We start from the raw sequence: 21,740 nt of genomic DNA on the forward strand, positions 1-21,740 counted from the left end.
TCATCTTAAGAAAATAGGTAGCAAGGCTAGCTTCAGATTCAAAAACCTGGATTTGGTCTAACACAAATTTTGAAAGACGGGCCAAACTTACAGGCTAAATGATCTTTATAAAGTAATTGGGAAAAACGAATCTCTCCTGGGAGGAAAGCCTTGGGAAACTCATGCAGTCAGAGGCTGTCTGTCCCCTGAGAGTGGAAAAAAAATCAACGTGTATCTTTCTCTATTTGCAGCACACTGACTGACGGTGCCCCCCTCCACCAATGAACTACATCAAGTGTGAAAATAACCCTGGGACCGTGGGAGACATATCATTAGTAGGGAAAATATATATCTTTGCTGCAGCTCAAGGAGATGCAGCCCATTTAAATGAAGATAAAGAGGGCCAAACAAAAGAATTACAGTAGAAAATTTGTGGCTGGACTATCAGTGGAGGAGACATAATGCTACCCTTTATCATGACTTGTCACGCCAGTGACAGACTATAAAACTCCTACTGCTCCACAAGTCTGTATTCGTCATTTTCTAAGCCAACTTTTGCTTTGGCAGGTGCTTGGCATGTTTTAGATGTATGATTTATTGCCTCATTTAATCAAGACTGTGGAGGAAACAATGATCTATTTTTTTTTTTGTAAATTATAAACGAGGCACCTCTTATTCTTATGACAGATGTGATATGTGCATATATGTACCTGTGTGTGCGAGTGTGTGTGTGTGTGTGTGTGTGTGTGTTCTCCAAGGAATGCCATTTATTTATTGCTTGGTAAGAAATTTAAATGATAATTTCTATTCCTCCTGCCTGCTCAAAAAAGAGAAATTTATGCAGCAGTGTAGAATATAAATGCAGTCATCCTGCATCAGGGTTTTCTGCTTTTTATTGTCATGGAAAAAACCAGCCCAAGCAGATTCCAATACTAATAAATGACCCCGCTATGTCGGTTATTGGCAATTTCAAGACCGTATCACTTCATTTGGCTTCCCATTTTGCAAATATATTTTACATTCTTTTAGACATTTCTTCTAAATTTGGGGGAGAAGCTCTGCCTTGACAGTGAAGGGGAACCCAGCACCCAGCGAGTAAGCAAAATTTCCTGGAAAGTGTTACCCATTTGAAAATGGCTCCTCGGCACATTGATTAAGTTGAAATGAAGTGCATATAGTAAATGCTAGGTTGTTGTCTCACCTAGGGAGAAAAAGCATTTTTTAGAGTTCAGTGGTAAATAGGCAATTCATTTTGACATAACGAGCAAAAGTGATGTTAACAGCCAGAGGTCACAGAAAGCAGAGATGGAAAAGACCTATTAGATCATTTTCTCCATTCCCGAGAGAAGAGGGACAAATTATATTTCATAGTGCTGGGTCCAGTTTAGCTTTCAATTACTCAAGCAAGGGGCTTTCACCACTGCAGACTTTTTCCAGAACCTATATCTTGCTTCATGACCCCCGCCTCCCTGGATATATCAACCAAGTATGAATCTTGGTCAGAATTAACCTGCAGGTGACCACAAAAGTACTCTATCCTCACAATTAGACCCAAATGCTTCAGAACCCATTTTCTCTTCTCTGTCAGTGAACTTCAAAATCATTTCCTTGATAATGACTCGCTTTGTCCTTTCCAGCTCTACTTCCAATTCAGTTTTTCTCATCCCATGCCTTCTACTCTCCATCTACACAAGAGCTGTGCCTTGGCAGAGGGAGTCTCCTCTGAAACAAAGCCCCTGCCAGTTTCCAAAGGTAGTTGGTCATGGTCTCTGGGACACTGCTATTTTGCACAGAGCCCCATGAACACTGAGAGTGAATGCACAGAAGGGGTAGCAAGTAGGGGGAGATGCAGTGTAGCCATCTAAATGGCTCCTTCACAAAATCCTGCTGAAAAACTGAACTAGACGAAGTGGAGAGAAGCTGGAGGAGAGCATGGTTGAAGGTCTGCTTGCTAAGAAGAGGGCTGGCTAGCACAACATTTTGGTTTAAAAGTGGAGTGAGTCTGTAGAAAAACCAAAGGTGAGGATGCCGGGAAGAGATGGGGCACCTTGCAGAGGCCATGTTGTCAGGAAGATCATAAGGAAGGGGGCCAAGTGCACAGAGGACAGGGTGGAACCCTGGGGGTGCAGAGAGTTCATCCTGTTTACCAGGAGAGACGAGAGATCCTGAGAGGTGGTGGTGGTTTGGTGGCATGAGAGAGAGCTCCAGTTCTTTTCAATAGCGAATGGGTCGTATGGCCAAGGATGAGTTCTCTTCCCCATGCCAAATACTTACACATCCTAGCAAGTGACACAGAGCTTTGTCTCTTCCAAAGAGATGAATTGTTATAGCCTTTTCACTTAAACAGACTCATTCTCTATGACGTATTAGTTCCAGCTCTTGGAATCCCTTCTATGGAAAATTATAAAGAAACACTCTCGAAAGTTTCATTCTCTATTATTTCTGAGGGTAACTACAGTCATGTAAACAACTGAAATCAACAATAAGGAAAAAATTATGGCACATTTAAAATGTAATATTTCATGATATTAACCTGAACAATTTTAATATTAGATTTAAAAGAACACATAGGGTCTAAATATAAGCACCAATAAAGGAAAACATGGACAGCGATTGACTTTTTCAGCTTCATTGAGGTATAGTAGAGAAAACTAAGATGTTTAAAGTGTCCAGTACGATGATGGGTACATTGAATTACCACATCACCTCCAATGTTTGCCTCTGGGGAGCGGAGTGGGTGGTTAGGAGGAGAGAACATGTAAGTTCCAGCTGCTTAGCAAATTTCAGTTATACAGTTACTATCAACTATCATCACTGTGTTGTCATTAAACCCTCAGACCTTATTCATCTAACTACAACTTTGCTCCTTTTACCCTTCTGTCCCTATTAGTCCCTCACCCTCTGCCCTAGGCCCTGGCAACCTAATTTCTACTCTTCGTTCCTATGACTGCCACTTTTTTTTTTTTAAGAGTCCACATTTGCATGATAGATCCAATATTTGTCTTTCTCTGGTTTATTAGCAATGACTGACATTGGTAGTAAAATTTAGTGTGTTTTTTTTCCCTTCCTTCCCACCTGCCTAAGTTTTCTAGGTCTTCTGTAATAATTACACATTGTTTTTGTATCTAATTCTCTATATTAAATTTCCTTATACTTGAAATGGTACAATTGGGTTTGAGGGTTTTTTCCTCCTAAAATATAATCCTTGACATTTATTGGGTACTTAACAATATTTCCAGGACTATTTTACTGCAGGATCTTAGGCCAACTTAACTTTCCTGACCTTCACTTTCCTCATTTGTAAATGAGTATAATTTTTCTCATCAGTAAAATGAGGACCTAATGAATCAATATATGACTCTGTCTTAATACAATGCTTAGAAATATTACAAGCATTCAATATAGATATCCTTATTGTCATTTATTATTATATTGTTATAATGTCCACATATTGTCATATTATCTTTTTGGTTCTTTTCATTCAAGAATATGAGATGCATTTTTGTTCCTCTTAACATGTTATTTTTAAAATTTGAAACCAATTTGAAGACAATATCTTATATGAACCTTTCCTTTTCATTCTTTAATAGCATCATCAAGAAATGGAGCAATTCCATGAGAGACATACCTTTAGCAGGTCAATTTTCCTCAACAAGGGCAGACAGCCCATTTCCTGCATGCCTCCTTCTATACTGCAGTACAAGAATATTGAGAGAACTCAGAGTTTCTGTAGCCTTGGGAACAGGACCAATTCCCAGACATTTAATTTAGTTCTGGTCTCATCTAAATTGAAATTTTGACAAAGCATTTTTCTCACACTAACTGTTCGGAGGAATTCTTTCCAATTTGTCTTTATTTATTGTGAAGTCAAGCCAAACCCCAGAGGTCTTTATGGCTGTTTGGCAGTTATAGGTGACATTATTCAATCACTATACACATGCTAATTTGAGATTAAGGTACCGAGAACTCTACCCATGTGGCATTCCACCTAGCAACTCAACTTGATGTTTCTAAGAAACTGGAGAAAACAAAATGGCTTTTAGCATGTGTATTTGAATTAGACTATTTTTTTTTCCAACTGGAAAGAAACTGAGAATTGAAAGTAGTTTTGAAAGGGCAGATTTTATTGCTCCCTTTTAATATCTGTGCTGGTATATGGCATTTTAGAGTTTGCTTTGTTCTTGTTTTTTGTTCTACCTGAATTACATGCTTTTTCACTCACTGAAGATCAATTTCTCCCTTTTCTCAAATATCCTGGCTTTGGTTTTTCATCACCTTGAGTTTTCTAAAAATTGCTTAACTGAATTTATAAATCCCATAAAGTTCAGGGTGGATTCTATGAAGCTTGCTGATTTGATATATTCAGTATTTGGGTTCAATGAGAGGCTGTGACTTCACCTTTCTAATAGCCTTGTAGATGTGGCTCACACTGCTACTGAAACACTTCTCTGAGAGAGGAGCATAGAATGGGTGCCATTTTCCCCACCCCCACTTCTACACAGTCACCTTGGATTACAAGTTCCAGTGTGCCATGAACTGAACCCTTGAGCAAGGGGAACTACTGGGGGCAGAGGTGAGCATCCAGGTGGACTTGTATAAAATGGCAGGAAGACAGAGCTGGCTGTCTCTTTCTTTTTTACCTTCACCTTCACCTCGTGCAAGATGATTTGAAGGAGAGACATGGAGGAGAGACATGTCAGGGAGAGGCTGCTCCTGGTTCTTGGCAGAGACTATCGCCACCATTATTTTGACTTCATGTTGGATTATGTGCTATATTTTGCATTTTCTCTTTCCTTCTATCCAAGTTCTCTGGGATCTGCCTAACACCTTTCTTGTGGTGCCCTGCCAGAAGATACCTTAGACTTGTGGCAAGCTTTCAGGCCTCAGCAGCCCTGCTTAGGCCAAGCCTATTTCACTGGGCCTTTGCCCATTAGGGGATGGGTAATTTTTACAGTTTCATTGGAAATGCCCTTTCTTGTTTCTCTCTTGCTCTATGCACATTAATTTTATTAAAAATGTGTATTACTAAGAGTCTGCTTCCTTTGCCTTTGTGCACACAGATGGACAAATTCCTTTCAGAGTACACCTCTTAATAGTTTGGAGTACCTGGGTACCCCTTGGTCATGTGCTAACATTACCCAGTAATAATTTAGGCCCACAGTTTTCATTTCTCATCCTCTTTTGCCTTAGCAAAATAATCTATAGGACATCATTAGTTATTTATATGGGAAAAACTTACTCTTAGTCCTAATTTCTAGAGATGGACATTAAGAGTCAGACTAGCTTAACAAAAGGCTACTTATTTAAACTATGAATATATGTGCAGGTACAAGTAAATCAAAAATTAACAGTTGCATTAATGTTAGAATACTAAAAAATTGCTTTAAAAATCACCAGTGTTCAACAAAAGACATTAATAAGTTTTTTAAGTAGCAAGGAAATTGTGAAATTTATAAAAGTGACTTCTAAGGATTTTAGAGGGTAAAACATGAATATACTGGATCTTTTGATGTTTCTTCTTTGATAATTTTTAAGTAGTTTCCCCTTCTATCTCAAGACATATTACCTTATAAAAATGAGTAATTTTGACAGCCTTGGAGATTAAGGAAATCATTAAAACATAAGGAAATGAGATTTCTTGGAAAGGGGGAAGATGATATTTAAAAGATGTATTGGTAAATATTGGACTGGGATTAAGATAATCATGTACAAATTATCATTTAGGTCCCTGATATAATTGATAATGAAGAGGGAAGGCTAAGAAAAGGCAACAGCCTGCAGTCCACACAACTAAGATTGAAGGAGGTAAGATGTACAGAGAGGAATTGGCACAAATATTTTTAAGCCAGTGTTGTGAGCTTGATGATCACGAGGACATGTAGATTGGAACTAGGTTATTTTGAGGAAGGTGCTCTTAATGAATCTATATTGCAGAAAGGGAAAAGGCTTTTCTTACACTTCAGTCCTAAAACTTTGGTGTCTGTACTGTTTTTGTTACTTTGGTAGCTGTTGAATTCTACATGGAAAATGCCATTTTCAGTACTCACTCTTCTTTCTTTATAGAATATTTGATAACTAGTGGATTAGGAAGAATCCTTTGGGGGACTTTTTTCCAAAGTCAAGAGGTCTCTTAGGGTGAGAAATATCTCAAGTCCTTTGTATAACTGATAAAGCTATAATTGATAAAAAACAGCAGTTGTTTATCTTAGCCAAAAGAGGAGAATATTTGGTACACTGTGGGTTTCACAGTGATCTTGTTTTTGCCTCATTTTGCCATAGTCTCAGAGTGACCTTGTCAGATGCTGCTGACTTGTGAGGCTGTTATATCCAGCAGTAAAACAAGATGAACTAGCCATGAACAGCAGACCTATTCTCAGACATCGGGGGTGGCTTTTGTTCTTTCTCAACTATATTTTTCAATCAGGATCCTCTCACTGAGACTGGTTGATGTGTTTCTTAAGTGTCCTTTAATCTTTAGGAGTCTCTTTCCATTTCTTTTCTTTTTTTCTGGTAATTTATCTGTTGAAAAAAATCAAGACATTTGGTCTGGGGATCACCCATTGTTTAGATTTTGCTGATTACATCCCTGATATGCCTTTTAACATATTCTTCAATCCTTTATTTCTTATATGTTGGTAGTTAGATCTAAGAGCATGATCAAATTCAGAATCAATGCTTTTGGCAAGAATACAGTGCTTTTGGCAAGTGATATGGCCTTTATCAGGAGGCACATAATAGGTGGACACTAATTCCTTTTGTGATATTAGTAATTGTTGATGACTTGATCCACTAGTTCATTAGAGGTTGCAAAAGGGTGATATTCTAATTCTGTTTTTAATATTAACTGGAAAGTATTTTGTCCATTTATTTAAGGTTCATGTCCCCAGCTATTTTGCAAATGACTTAAATTGCCTTGCATATTAAAAGAATGGAAAAAAAGGACATTCAGAGATAGGACCCAGTTGCAATCATAATAGAAGCAATTGAATATGGTTTCAGCAATTCTATTGCTTTCCTAGTTGAATATTTTGTGCTGTAGAGATAATGTGAAAATGTCTATATTTGAATGCTATCAAAAAAGACAGATTTAGTGTGGTCAACCAGGACACAAAAAGACTGACAAGTTTGGGCCTCCCTGGTGGCACAGGGGTTAAGACACAACCTATAAAGCAATCCGCAGCCACTGCAGCACGAGTTTGATTCCCGGCCGGCCAGGGAGAAACCCACATGGCAGGACAGATCTCTCCTGTCTCTCCCGCTGCTCCCCTCAGCAGTGTACTTCAGTCTGTCTGCCTGCTCTGTTCCCCGCTCTGTCTCTGGTGAATCCTCTCACACACACCCCCATCTCTGGCCTGTAACCCAATTCTTGCATAAAAATAAATAAATCTTGGGCCTCCCTGGTGGCGCAGCGGTTGAGCGCTGGGTTGCGAAGGTGCCTGCAGCCTCTGCAGCACCAGTTCGATCCCCGGCTGCTCCCCGGCCACCGGAGGAGGGTCCCACATGGCGCGCAGACCTCTCCTGCCGCCCGCTGCTCCCCTTAGCAGTGTACTTCGGTCCTTCTGCCTGTTCTGCTCCCCGCTCTGGCTCTGGTGAATTCTCTCACCCTCCCGCGCTTCTGACTGTACCCAGTGCTGGTATAAATAAATAAATAAATAAATCTTTAAAAATTAAAAAAATAAATAAAGAAATAAAGAAATCTTTAAAAATAAACAAATAAATAAAAGACATGAATTACCTGGTAAGATATTAAAAAAAAAAAAAAGACTGACATGTTTCAGGAATTCAGCTAGAGTCTTTAAAATCTATATTATTTCTCCTGCATAACAAGTTTAGAAAAGTTTCTACAGGCCCTACTATGTCGGGTTATCATTAACATTGCCACTTTGGGTTAAAATATACATAGGTATCACGTATCCCAAGTAGATAAGAAACAGAAAAATACATTGTCTAATTGTGAAGTATTTCTTGTCACTGTGATAAAACCTTAAATTTCCCAGAATGCTGAGTTGCATTCAATAGTATATTCTTATCATATAAGGATTAACCTTAAAAGTTTAATATTTTTATATTTCTGTATATTTATAGCACATTTCCTTCCAGAACTTATAATTAGGACTCACTACTCTATATGATCAAAGGTCACGCTCTACTACATTCTGCCAGTACCAAAGTATAAACATCAAAGAAATTTCATCTCCATAGGTATGTACTGAAATACACAAATCCATATCTTGAGATAGATAGTGTCTCTTTGCCCCTCTTGCTCTCCCCTTGTGATGTAAATTGGGGGATTTTGTGGAAATGGAAGAACTGGGCAACAAATTATAGGGACTCAATATCAGCTGCTGAGCTAAAGGGCAAGCTGTTTGGCCTCCGGGAGTTCTCCACTGAGGTCACCCTGGCCATGGCTTGTAATGTTGATGGTCATGGACTGTCCCCTCGAGAGCAGTCCCTGAAGGGATTGCAGAAGTAGATTAGAAAACTGTTTAAAACTTCTACCACACTTTTCTGACATAGTAAACACAACTGATTGAATAGACTTATATCTTTGATGAACTTACAGTGCTTCAAATTCATTATTTTGACATCAGTGACAATCTTATAGACAGTGAACTGCAGAAGATTAGAGAGAGGCTGTATTGACCAAAGAAAATCCCCTGGAGTTTGCTTTTTGACTAAGCCTTTGATAGATGTGAGCTTTATTTTTATTTGACTCTTGCTTTCAAAACTGAGACAAAGCCCAAGGAAACAGTGAAATACAAACCATGAGAAAGATTTTTAGGAAAAATTGAAGTATTTGATAGGACTGTATCTGCTCTATCAGTAAAATTTCACAAGGGACATCATAGAATCATAGAACTAGAAGGAATAGAAGATCACCACATTCCCTTAACTTTATACCTGATGAAATGGGGTTGAAAGGGATCAAGTGATTATCAAAGGCCTGGGCCCAGCCAGCAACAGGTCTAGACCTCATGCCCTTGACTCCTGACTGTGCAAATCGTTAAGGCGTTATCTTTAGTGTTTAGTTGCTACCCTAAACACTAAACTCACTAATGAATGATATATTCTCCATAAAAGTTCACAGGGCATAAGTAAGATCCTTTAAAAAAGGGGAACAATACATTCAGAAACCTGCTAAAATTTAATATTCACAGTAGCAAGATACCACAATTTAATGTGAAAACAACCTTTCATTATTATTGTTGAAATTAAACCCTGGCAAAACCTGGGGTATTTGAAGTTGTGGCCACTCTTTCGGGTAATCAGGACATCATTCAGTGATTTTTTAACAGTAAAATATCCACTTACAGTGAAGGGCCACCAACCAAAAACATTATAATGGTTCTACAAATGAAATTGTTTTATAAAAATACTATAAATTCTCTCATTATTTAACATTAAATGAGTCAATGATACTACACTTGAATTAAAATAATATAAAATCATGTTTAAAATCATTTGAATAATATTTTAGAAATGAATCTAAAATCTGCTCATATAAAAGAACTACAAAATGCTTTTAATTTAAAGCCATTGCCACCATCCCCATAACTCCCTTGAATGAGTCTGATTTGCTAATTAGACTGATGAGACCTGTCTTCATTGTGAGTTATGGGTAATTAGATGTTACAACTGAACTGCTAAGAGAGAAGGGGCCCCTCACTAGGGCAGTCAACTGAATCATTACTGTGAGGCAAACCTGCCTAATTATCACCACAAAGTTCAACCTGGAGGAACTGACCTGAACATTTGGGGGACCCTAGTTAAGGTCAAACCCCTTTTACTTAGTAAATTCATATGGTACAATCCTGTTAGTACCTTGAAATGGGCTTTCATAAAAGAGAAAAAACAAAGATTCAGAAAATGTGCATAGAGGGGAAAGAAGCAGGTATAGATGGGCCCTTGAGTTCAAGAGAATTTTCTATAAACTAAATAGTGTGCAAGTCTATTTGAATCTCAAGACCACCACCCTCAGCCCGTACTCTGATTCTTGCTTTTGAATACCTGGGTGGGACTGTCTTCTAGACCCACTTCCTCTTATGCTGCCCAAGAGAATTACTCATCTCTTCCCAAGAGAGACCCCTTTGGTTCTTAGGAGTCTGTATGGAAAGAAGTGAAGGTGCCAGAACTGTCAAGATGGCACTCATTGAGTATATTTTACAAAAGAACCATGAAGTTTGAAGAATGAAGAAAAAGTCCTGTCTTACTTTGCTTAGCATAATCACCTCAAGGGCCATCCATGTTATTGCAAAAGGTCAAGATTTCATCTTTTTTTTAATGCCTGAGTAGTATTCTACTGTGTATATATACCTCACCTTGAAAAAGAGATGCTGAGTGATCTCACAAAATAAGTGACAAATTAACAAACAACAAATGGACAAAAACAAAACAAAACCTTAAATGCTGGCAACAAAATGGTGGCAATTACTAGAGTAGATGGTGAAGGTAGAGGGGTCAACTGGATAGCGGTCAATGGTAACTAAAACTTTGGCAGTGGGGTGTGTATTATAGATATTCCTGAAGCTATATTTCTGATACATAATATCATAAAACATCAATAAAGTAAAAGAAAAAAATGATTCTGGTGGATTTCACAGATATTCATGATCTATTTTCAGTTCCTAATAACTGTCGTAACACTTTCCGGGAGACAATACATTCTGTGGTACAAACAACCGATTTACAAATAGACTTAGAGAATTACTCTTGTTTGTAAATGGCTGTCACAGAGGATTTCAATGTCTGAATAAATTACAGTAAAGAGATTAGAAGGTTTTCTTAAGCGTTTATTTCTGTGGGAACTCCTATCAGGACCCAGAGTTTACAGACTGGCACACACACTGCTCTGGTATTGCTCACTCATCACTTAGTCCTTGCCTTTGACTGCACAGGGGGCGCGGGTCTCTGTTTTGTATCTTTAACAAGGGGAAAGCTCCAGTCTTATTCACAGTGATGCTATGTTGTAGAGTCCTTGGCATCTTCACAGATCACATGGAAAGAAGCAGGGGAGGAGTAAGCAAAAGGGAGATGGGCAGGAGGCAGAGATGGTGAAGCCAGCCTTCTGGCGTAGATAGTGAGAGCCCATATGTTCATATCTGTTTCTTACTGGCCAAAAGCTTTTTCTTTAAATTTCCAATACAAAGAAGATGATAAATTATCAAAATCTCACTAGGAACTAGAAAATCCTATCTTTTTCATTTTTCAGACTTACCATTCCAAAGCTTTTCTTCAGTTTCACAAGCATGTACTAAATATAAGTGACTTACTGGCATCTCCAATTATTTACTTACTGTTTATTGAACACTGAATACTCTCAGATCTCTAACCAAAACCTTAACCCTGCACCATACTGTAGGTGGGAAGTAAAATCCCCTAGCTTCCCTATTTTTGTAGGTGAAGAAATCAAGAATTAGAGAGTTCAAAGACATTGCTCTTCTATTCCACTGCTGAGACATCCCAACGGGCCTCTTCTGACTCATGATCCTATAGCTACTGCTTTCTGTTGTCTATCTCCATCTCTCTCTTCATTTCAGGAAGAACAAAATAGAGGGGCACTTATTTTGAGCCCCAAAAGCATATACAAATTTGTAGAACAATATGATCTCAATAAACATAGTATAAAACAAAAGAACATTCTCGTGAAAGATTCCACAGGTCTTCCTTTACAGTGACAATCAGAAAGTAAATATTCTTTAAATGCCCCATTTGTAAAATATAGTTAAAGGGCAGTCAAGAAAAAAAGGAAATTGAGAATTTTAAAAACACCATACTAATAATAAGAAGCAATAAGAAGAACACTATACTCTTATGTACAGAGGAAATCCAGTGCAGAGAAATTCTGACATCTGGTAAACTGGATAGCAGTGAAGGGTCATAAAAATCCTTCCATGAGTCCCTGTGACTATAGGAGGAGACTTAATAATAACATTGCCCTTGATTGCAGACATGCAGAGAAAGTTTGCAAGTGAAAACTACAGAGTACACTGCAGTACACTGCATACTAAGATTCTATTTCAAGAAACTCCAGTAAAGCCCTCATAATGCCTTCGATATGGAAGAATGAAAGCAGAGGATTCGGATTATACCAGTACATATCCCATGGAAAGCCAGTGGAAATGTTTTATTCTACTAAATAAGTTACCTGCTGTGATTCTATCCCCACTGTTTGCTTTTAATTAGAAGCAGACATACTTCTAAAGTTTTATTTTCCAATCTTAAGTAGCCAGGTTCCTAGTGAGTTTGTGGAAACTCACCTGCCTTCCCCTTTCTTTTCACAGTTAGTTGGCCCTTTCGCCATTTCAAATCTGAAACCAGATGCCAGCCTGGCTCACCAGCTTGCTGTTACTTTGTAGGGGGAGATGGTCTGCTTAGGTCTTGTTGACTTGATGCCACTTTTTTTCTTTCTTGTGGTTTTACATGCATTATTTTCATCCCTGAGAACACAGCAAGGCTGCCAGAAAGGACCGGCAGGTGGGCGAGTTCCCACAACCCCATCAGGAAGCAGAGAGGAGAGATGCCACTCTGGAACACACGCAGCAGGGCTGGTGCTGGTGGCCGCCGGGCCACGGTGACCACGCGGTAGAGCGCTAATGTGTCAGCGTTCCAGGGCCAGGATTTGCAGTTTAGGAAGCACTTTGGAAAATGTAAAGTATAAAATCTCAAAGCATAAAATCTTATTTGTATCTCCCCTCCAGATGAAGAGAAAAATGGACTTAAGCTTGTATCCGCCGTTCACACATTCTCGATCATCACCCCATGAACGAGTCCCCTGAAACTAATGCTTCGTGCTCTTTCTGTGCACTCTCTGCTTCCTTCCCAGAACACTTGAAGGAGAAGTTAGAAGAATATATGGCCCGGTTTTCCAAAGTGAGGATTGTCCGCACCAAGAAAAGGGAAGGACTGATTCGCACCCGACTCTTGGGGGCGTCGATGGCCAGAGGGGAAGTGCTGACCTTCCTGGACTCTCACTGCGAGGTCAATGTGAACTGGCTGCCACCGCTCCTCAGTGAGTACACACCCCAGTACACACCCCAGTACACACCCCAATGGGGCCTGCTGGGGAGGGGTGGGCAGGAGCAGGCTGGGGACTGGATCCCAGCAGAGGGAGCACGTGGCTTGCTTGTTGCAGTGACAGCAACGAAGGCTAGAGACCCCGTCCACAGTTTTTACATAGGAGCCATGAATTCTATTCTATCTTAACCACAGCTGAGGACAAACAGCTAAATGGAAAACTGCATTAAAATCGACATTTTAGATAATGCCAACTGCAATCTAGCTTCAGGACTGGAACGGTTTCAATTCTCTTAGAAGTTTCCTGTACTGCAGTTATAGTCACCGTGTAAAGAATAAAGTGGGGGAAACGTACTAAAACACTACCTATAAGGACGGTAAGATTTCAATGCACACACACATAGTTTAACAATTATTATAGGGCTGTTAGGACCTAAGAAAATTACTCAGCCCCAGATTACAGTTAAAACACCTTGACATTTTCTGAGATTCATAATGCCAGACCTCCTTTTCACTTCTGGCACCAGCCTGCAGCCCTCAGCATGTGATCCTATGCATTGACATAAACTGTCTTGCACATGGAGAGCTGCTATCCATCCGTCTCGAAGGCTCACAGTGGCTCTGACGCCTTGCACTTGAACTATTAGACACAAGAAAGAACTGGAGGCCTTTCGGCCTACAAAACATTCATGTGGTTCAATGCAAACTGAACTGTTTTGTTTTTTATTTCCCAGTAAAGTCAGATATAAAGTCCACTAGTGAATCAGACATAAACCAAAAGCCTAAAAAAAGCCAGGTGTTTCTTAAAGTTTTTGGTGCACCCATATTGTCTTTCTTTCTATTCTTCCAGATTTCATTAAATCAACTTTTATTGTAAATATATCCCTGGTCTTGGAACTAAAGCCAGTAGCAACTGCTTCCATAATACTTGCCTGAGAAAGAATGATTTGCTATTGATGATTGTGTAGGATTTCAGCTTGAACCAGCAAAGCTCCATTAGTTAAAGATGGGGGAGGGGGGAGGGGGGAGAAATCGGGTGGCTCAATTGAAACTGCATAGGATTTAAAACAGGAAACAACCAGCAACTAAGCCCCCAGCACACCTCCCATCCACACATCCCTGCAGACGAGTGCCCGGCCATCCTCATCAACAGGAATGTTTCACTGCTCTGAGGCCGGAGCCTGCTCTGAGCTTTTAATTAAAAGTAGCTTGTCCAAGGACATAGCAATTTAGAATTTCATCAGCAACGGTGAGATTCCCTCAAACTGAATTTGTCCTATGTGCTGTTGAATACTCAAGGAACTCAGCCAAAGTCCTAATTTATTTACGTAGCAGAGCAATCCCTAAATGCCAATTATTGAGCCCCTGATTGTTCATTTGAATCTGCATGGGGGAAGAAATAGAAAAAAAGAAAAAGACAGAGAGTAAAGAGAAACCCACTTTTTCTCATTAAAGCATTTCATTTCCTGTAGGCCTGATGGATAAGAAATGATTCAAGCTCAGGATCACTATCTGTTTTATTTTCCTCTATCGGTGTCCAACACATCATCCAAAATGAAAAAGCGGGCGGAGCCACGCTGTTTCTTGGTTCATTTTTCACCTTGGGATTATACCTGAATTTCAATTTCCCATTAAGAGTCTGTTTGTTTGATCCCTGGAAATTGAAATGTAGGCACAAGCCTTAGATGAGAAATTAGTCATGCTGCTTTCACCCCAGCTAGTGCGGCTGGATGAGAGCTGGAAGGAAATTTGAAGGGAAAGTTGACAGTTAATTTAACAGACTCATTCTCTTTGGGTCACCTTGGGACTCCTTGTTGGTCAAGGAACTTGTAAATCAACCTGGTTCTGAATTTGATTGAAGAAAGTCACTGAGACCTTAATACTAAAATATCTGCAGAAGTGATAGAAGAAATATTTTGGACACTGCAATGATGCTCTCCTCTGTCAAAGACATCCAGGGGGAAATACCATTTAGATAAAGATTAAAACCCACTGTAATGCTTGCCCAGGTGAAAATGGATGCTCCTAGAGCCCTTGGTGGAGATTAACTTGAAATAGTGCTGGGCTAGGGAGGGGTCTCTCTCTGCTAATTAACTGAAATGAGATTGAGGTGACCCCCAGGCTCTCCAAGGCCTATGGGGCCATACTATCTAAAATTGCAATGTTTTCCACATGCCAGCATTCAGCATTTCCCTTGCTCCACCTCATTTTCCTTCCATCCTATTTATCACCTTCTAACATACTACGTCTCACTTAGCTATTTATCATGTATATTGACTGTCTTTGCTTCATTCCTGAAGACAGAGATTTTTCGTGCAGTGGCCATTCCCTGCTATAATCCCAGAATCTAGAACCAAGGCAGGCACATGATTTCTACTCAATCTATAGCTGGTGAAATGTGAATGAATGAAGGGCTGAATGAAAGAAAAGGCATAGAGATCTAGGAGAGATGCCACAAGATGCTGGAGTTTTCACACCCTGCCACATCGGTGTCATTAAAATAACAATACTGAAACAACCAAACCTCATTCTTTCTAGACAGTAGATTTTTTTTTCTTTTTTAAAGATATTTAAATATATTTTCTTCCATATGCCATGAACCAAGGTCTCCCCAATAACCAGAAAGCAGAAGTTCATGCTTAATGAAAGTTCTACTAGACCGGGCTAGTTTGTTATAACAAATATTGTTCCATGCATATTCTTAGGGGGAAAATTCTTCACTTGTAGCTGTTCTTGGTGAGTCACATGTGCCAGCACCAGTTCCCTGTGCCTCACAATAATGATATCAACATGGAAAGGGAGAAGGGGGAGATGCAACTGAAAAAGAGCTCCCCTTTCTGCCACATGAGAAGCCCCATGGCAAGCCAGAAGGGCAAGGTTTTTACATAGGCTTGCATGTAGGCTTGCATCCTTCACATAGGCTTGCATCCTCGGTCTTGATCTCCAAAGTTGAGTGACCTTTGACACGCCTTTTAAGGCCTCTGAACTCAAGTTCTTCATTTGAGATTTGGAATGATAATAACTACCTCGCAGATTTACCAGGGCAATTAGAAATAACATAGCTGCAAATAACTTAGTAGTTGTTCAAGAATTTAATGGTAGTAGGAATAATAATAGCCATATTGTTAATATTTTTCTGGATACGATAGGAGATCAAAGTATACAGCCTTGAGAAGCAGAGCCTATAGCAAAGAACAATAGCAAAATAGGACTTGATGAAATCTCTGGTAAGCGTGAGAGCAAGGAATTCTGTGGATGATCTGTCGGCATCTGGGGAGGACAGCAATCAAGGCCACCGTAAAATCAGAGGCTAAAAAAAAAAGACATGAAGTTAAATATTTACATTTTTGGAACCTCTAGAAAACAGGCCAGTATTGTCTCAGCAGGCCCCAGCTGTATGCTTGAAGGAACACAAGAACCGGTTATACTCCATGCATGTTGGATGTGCTGTATCATGACAGATTGGGGACAGGCCAGAGCAAAAATGTGACAGAGGTAAAGCAAAATGGTTCTTCCAAGTCTGTCTGGCACATGACTTTCTTAAAGGCAAACACAGAGACACTAATTGTATCTAATCACTGTCCCGCCACGTTAAGTCCAGCCTTCAAGCAGACCCCGCCAAGTGCTCTAATGACCACAGGCAGCCAGGCTGACTGCGCGGCACATCCATAGCAAGCTCTTGGCTTCTCTGCTGCAAAGTGATAGATGACCTAGACAGGCCTGTCATTTCCTATTTTTGTGCTTTCATTTTTCAGACCAAATTGCACTAAACCACAAAACCATCGTGTGCCCCATGATCGATGTCATTGACCACAATCACTTTGGGTATGAGGCACAAGCTGGGGATGCCATGCGAGGCGCCTTCGACTGGGAAATGTACTACAAAAGAATCCCCATCCCTCCAGAGCTCCAGAGGGCAGATCCCAGCGACCCTTTTGAGTGAGTAGCAGCCCAGGGAGGGGCCAAGGGAGAGAGGGCAGGTAACTCATTCCAGGTGTATCAACTCGAGACCCACGAGGGCAATTATCGCTAAGAAAATGACCCAAAACAGGTGGCAACAATATGCAAAATACTGGAGAAAGGTCTGACCTACGTGCTGTAGAAAATTGCAGGCTGTGCTGAATACATGGATCACCCCTCCTCAAACTCTGCTAAGCGCGAGAGCACGTATGCAGATGAGAATCAGGAAAATGCAGATTTTACAGAAAATGTATGGAGAAGGAATGCATATTCTCCCATGTAGTGATTCTCTGAGTAGTTCTCGTTTATTTTCAGGTCTCTCTATTCTTTTTACTGTTCCCTTAAGGATTCTTTCAGTTCACTATTACACTTTGGTTTAATTGGGACTTGACATAAAATAGGAAACAGCATTGCAGCCTATGATCTGTGCCTGTTGGGAACTGCCTCTCAATGAGGGAAGGCAGTGCTCCCGAGAAGGTGCTCCCATCAATAAAACTTGGGGAATCCAGTCAAAATGATATATCCAGAGTAAATAACCTTTGATGGCCCTGCTGCTAATTTAAATTCTATAAAGAGAGGACTTTTACAATTATCTACTGATTCCTACAAAGTTAAATTCTTTGTTTTTCCAATGTGGACATGGGAAGTGTACACGTCAAGGAAAGCAAAATGTCACTTACTTTGGCAAATCATAACGGTCATTATTGGTTAATGGTGAATCTTTTCAAAAGTTTGTCTAGAGATTGCCCAGGGCATACTATTATCAATTCCTCCCATTGCACCCTTTTGATCTCATTAAAATTTTTTTAATTTTAAAACTTATATTTCTTAGTACTAGAAAAATGCCTGCAATCAAGTCTTTGCACACTCTTTAAGAGTGCATTTAGATGCATTAAATCCGCATTGTCTCTATCAATAATATGCGCAATAAAGTTTGTAGAAGAGATGTTCTCAAGCATGAAAACCACTTCTGCAGCACTCCCTTAGGTTCCTGGATCCAATTCAACATATGTTCAAGGGGAGACTTCCACACAATACCAAGCAATTATCCCAACACCAGGCTGTCTTGACCCAGGGTGTCCTGTAAATCAACTTAATTCTGACACTTGTCAGGTTCCACGAGTTAAGGATTCAGTAGTACAAGAAAACACACACACACACAGAGTCAGATGCCAACTGCAAGTCCAGGTCATCACCTGTAATTATAATAAACTAGCTACAGATTGGAGGGCCCAACAATCCCCTCCTTGGCTCCAATTAACTGCTAGAACAGTACACTTAACTCAGCAAAACAGTTTACTTACTAATTACTGGTTGGTTTGAAAAGGATGCAACTCAATAACAGCCAGGTGGAAGGATGCATAAAGGAAGATATGGGACAAGGGCACAGCTCCTGTGACCTATCAGAGTAAACCTCCCTCCCAGCACATCCATGCACCCACCAACGCAGCAGCTCTTCAAACCCTCTCCTCTTGCGTTTTTATGGAGGCTCCATTACACAGTCATGATTGATTTAAGTATTGGCCACTGGTCATTCATTGAGCCTCCAGATCCTCTCCCTTCCCCCAGAGGTTTGGGAAGGGGCAACTGAAATTGCCAGCCATGTCATCACAGGTCAGTTCTCCTGGCAACCAAACCCGTTGCTAGATGCATTCCAGAGATCACCTTAATAACCTAACAAGAGACACCGCTGTCCTTTTCATCACATAGACAAATCCAAGGATTTCAGGAATTCTGTGCCAGAAATGGGTTGAAGAGCAAATATATACTTATTATAAATCACAATATCACAGATGCTAACATTTTAAATTACAATAAACAACAGGAAAATGTTTCCTCCAATTCTAGTCTGAAAAGACAAACTCTTGGGGAAATCAAAGGGGATTTTAGAAAACATTAGCCTGATTAAAAAAAAAAAGAGAGAAATCATTTCTCCAGTGATATGAAACACCTTCATTAAGTATACAGAATTTCAGAAGGTAGACCTCTTCACATTTTCATATTGCTGGAGTGTTTCTGAGAAGAAATAATGAAGTCCCTTATTACTCTTCTAAATGCTTCCCTTAAGATTTGGGGGCTATTCAGAGCTACTAAAGTTTTTTAGTGTGAGCTTCTAGTAAGTACCTGAAGTGGGTGCAGCTGACAGAAGCTCTTCAGCTTTCTCCCAAAGGGAGTCACTGAAAGCCTTGGCTTCTGATGTGATTTAAAGCCAAGTTGGGGGCTACGGAGAGGATAAAAAGGACGAGGAACAGGTAAAATTGTTACTGTTACTAGACAGGAGATAGGCCACCCCAGAGTCCCCAAACCTGCCAGCTTCAAATGGGTTCTGCCATGTCATGTGCCACCTCAAGACAAAATATACTTTAGTATACATAGGACCTTCAAAGGAAAGGAACTTTAATACAACTGGTGTGCAATACAGAGAAGAGAAGAGAAAGAATATACTTAAAATCGTTTACCACAAAACACCCAAAGCTACCCATCCCCTCATGGATAAATGCTCAACCAAACAGGACTGGGTCAGAGCAGGATCACTGAGGCCCAAGAGCTTGCCATGAGTCAAGGGCACCTTCTGGTGGGGATCCAACAGAAAGAGGCAAAAGGAGCGAGACAAGTCTGGAAGGAGAGGAGCAAAATGAAAATACAAGTCAAGATAAAGTCTGCCATTGTCAGCCTCCCCAGGGGTCTCTCACCCGCACCTCTGTCTCTTCAATGTCCCCCACGTCCCTGGTGAGAGTCCAAGGCTGAGAAGCAAGGGCAGCTTCCTCACAAGTCTCTCCATTCCATGGGCCTCCTCCAGGTCTCCTTCTTGCTCTCCTTCAGTCTTCTCTAGCTTCTCCCTACTCTGCAGGAAACCTGGAACTTCCCATTTCCCTGGGGATTACCCTGTTACATTACTTAAGGGCAGGTGACAAGACAGTAGCCACAGTGCGGGTGCTGCTCTCCCATGTTGCCATGTTTTTAGGACTAGAATGTATCCAAAATGGCTTTCCAGGGCCTCCCTAGTGGCACAAGGGGTTAAGACAGTACTGTGAAGCTATCCACAGCTACTGTAGCACAAGTTCAATCCCCAGCCAGGGAGGTGACCCACATGGCGCAGCAGACCTCTCCTGACTCACCCACTGCTCCCCTCAGCAGTGTATTTCAGTCACTCTGCATTTTCTGCTCCCTACTCTTTCTCTGGCAAATCCTCTCATCCCCTGCATCTCTGGCCTGCACCCCAGCTCTTGTATGCATAATAAATAAATCTTTTTTAAAAAGTCAAAATGGCTTTCCAAATTCTGGAATAGTGACTAAATTATAATGAACATCTACTTGTAGTTGTTGGGGTGCAAGGGAAATTTTCCCCACCCCATCTGATTTCTTCTGACTCTGGACAGATAAATTAACAGCAGACAGATTAGCAGGAGAAAAGGCCAAAGTTTAACAACATACATGTGGAGAATTCACATGTTATAAATTCTCAAGTATAATGGAATGAACCAGGGATGTTTTCCTTGGATTCATGGACCTGGAGCATCAAGGACAGAGATGAGGTGACTTTACATGACAGACAAGAAGGGGGTGACCTCTTCTTTACATCTAGAGTGAAGAGATTATCAGGGAGGATAAGCCTACCCCTAGATGATACCCCCAAACTACATTCTTTTAGGTAAAACAGTAATTTCTTCATTGACTAGGAAAAAGGACTGAGGACAAAATCTCCAAGGTCTTTACTGCTCTTAACCTAAAATAATCTGCATTCTTTGAGAATGCAGACAGACATCCAGATGTCCACGGAGCCCCACTGACCTCTGGTCCCCACAGCAAGGTGATGCCCATTGCAAGGAGCCTACTCTGAGCACATTGGAAAAAGCTATCTGAGCCTATGCCAGAGACTGACCCCACAACAGTGTAGTAACAGAGGGGGCCCCCACTTTCTGCAGAAATGAGTTCACGACACTACCAAGGAATCACAAATGGTGCAAATTATAAAAGTTTCTCAGTCCTTGCACTGACACTTGAAATTTTTGTCAAGCAGACCCGGGCTGTGGTAGATCCACGCTCGGGCCCCGTGTTCAACCCCAGAGCTCACGGAGTTGGCAACGTGCAGAATTCAATTACCTCTGCTCCTGTCGCCCACTTAGGAGGCTGCTGTCCTGTCAAAACCCCATCTGTCTGTTGAATACTACTCCTTTCTGCTCAGCTCCCTTTGATTCCTAGGAACGTGGACACTTTAGCCTTTTGTAATAAATCGAGCTTCCAGGAGGTGTCCACTTTGATCTTAAAAACTGCATTTGCCTTCCTGATAATAAAAGAATGGTTACCAAGCAGCTGTGAGCAGAGTATCAGCAATTCCATTATCTCAGTAGTCACCTGAACACGCTCAGAAACAGACACGCTTTAGGCTAAACCTGCTTCTCTTGATGTAAAGCTTTAAAATGCACCGAACGAATACAGTCTGCCCAGAGCTCTCTCTTCGTTCAGTGTTCTGAGAGGCCACTCAGAGGGGCATGTGGCTTTTTGGAGGAGGCAGGATGGTAGAGCTGGAAAGAATGACAGGAGCTAAAGAGTAGTGTGGAAATGGGTTACAAGCCCCGGGCCTTCTCCTACAATGTGAGTGCAGAGGTGATCTGTCTGCAGCAAGTTTATCAAATGTCCTAGGTGACCAGACCAGAATTTTCTCTTCTATTTTGCCAGCACTGTGTTTTCAGGGACGAAAGATTGACTAGACATTCTCTTCAATCTGTGAGTCCTGTAAAATTAATGGAACATGAACAGTATTTAATTATTAATGAGTTCTACTG

The 21,740-nt window shown here is 40.6% G+C and overlaps 1 protein-coding gene across 1 annotated transcript in view; it reads left to right on the forward strand.

Moving 5' to 3' along the window:
• The window catches only part of GALNTL6 (polypeptide N-acetylgalactosaminyltransferase like 6), an 884,110-nt gene that overhangs the window by 701,828 nt on the left and 160,542 nt on the right, over nt 1-21,740 (forward strand). The window contains exons 5-6 of the mRNA XM_037526440.1: nt 12,803-12,988; nt 16,749-16,932. Of these exons, the coding sequence (XP_037382337.1) occupies nt 12,803-12,988; nt 16,749-16,932 (370 nt within the window). The remainder of the gene's footprint in view (nt 1-12,802; nt 12,989-16,748; nt 16,933-21,740) is intronic.

This window comes from Talpa occidentalis, unplaced genomic scaffold (assembly GCF_014898055.3).
Source record: "Talpa occidentalis isolate TD23 unplaced genomic scaffold, MPIMG_talOcc4v2.1 talOcc4.4, whole genome shotgun sequence".
In the NCBI taxonomy this organism is placed as follows: domain Eukaryota; kingdom Metazoa; phylum Chordata; class Mammalia; order Eulipotyphla; family Talpidae; genus Talpa; species Talpa occidentalis.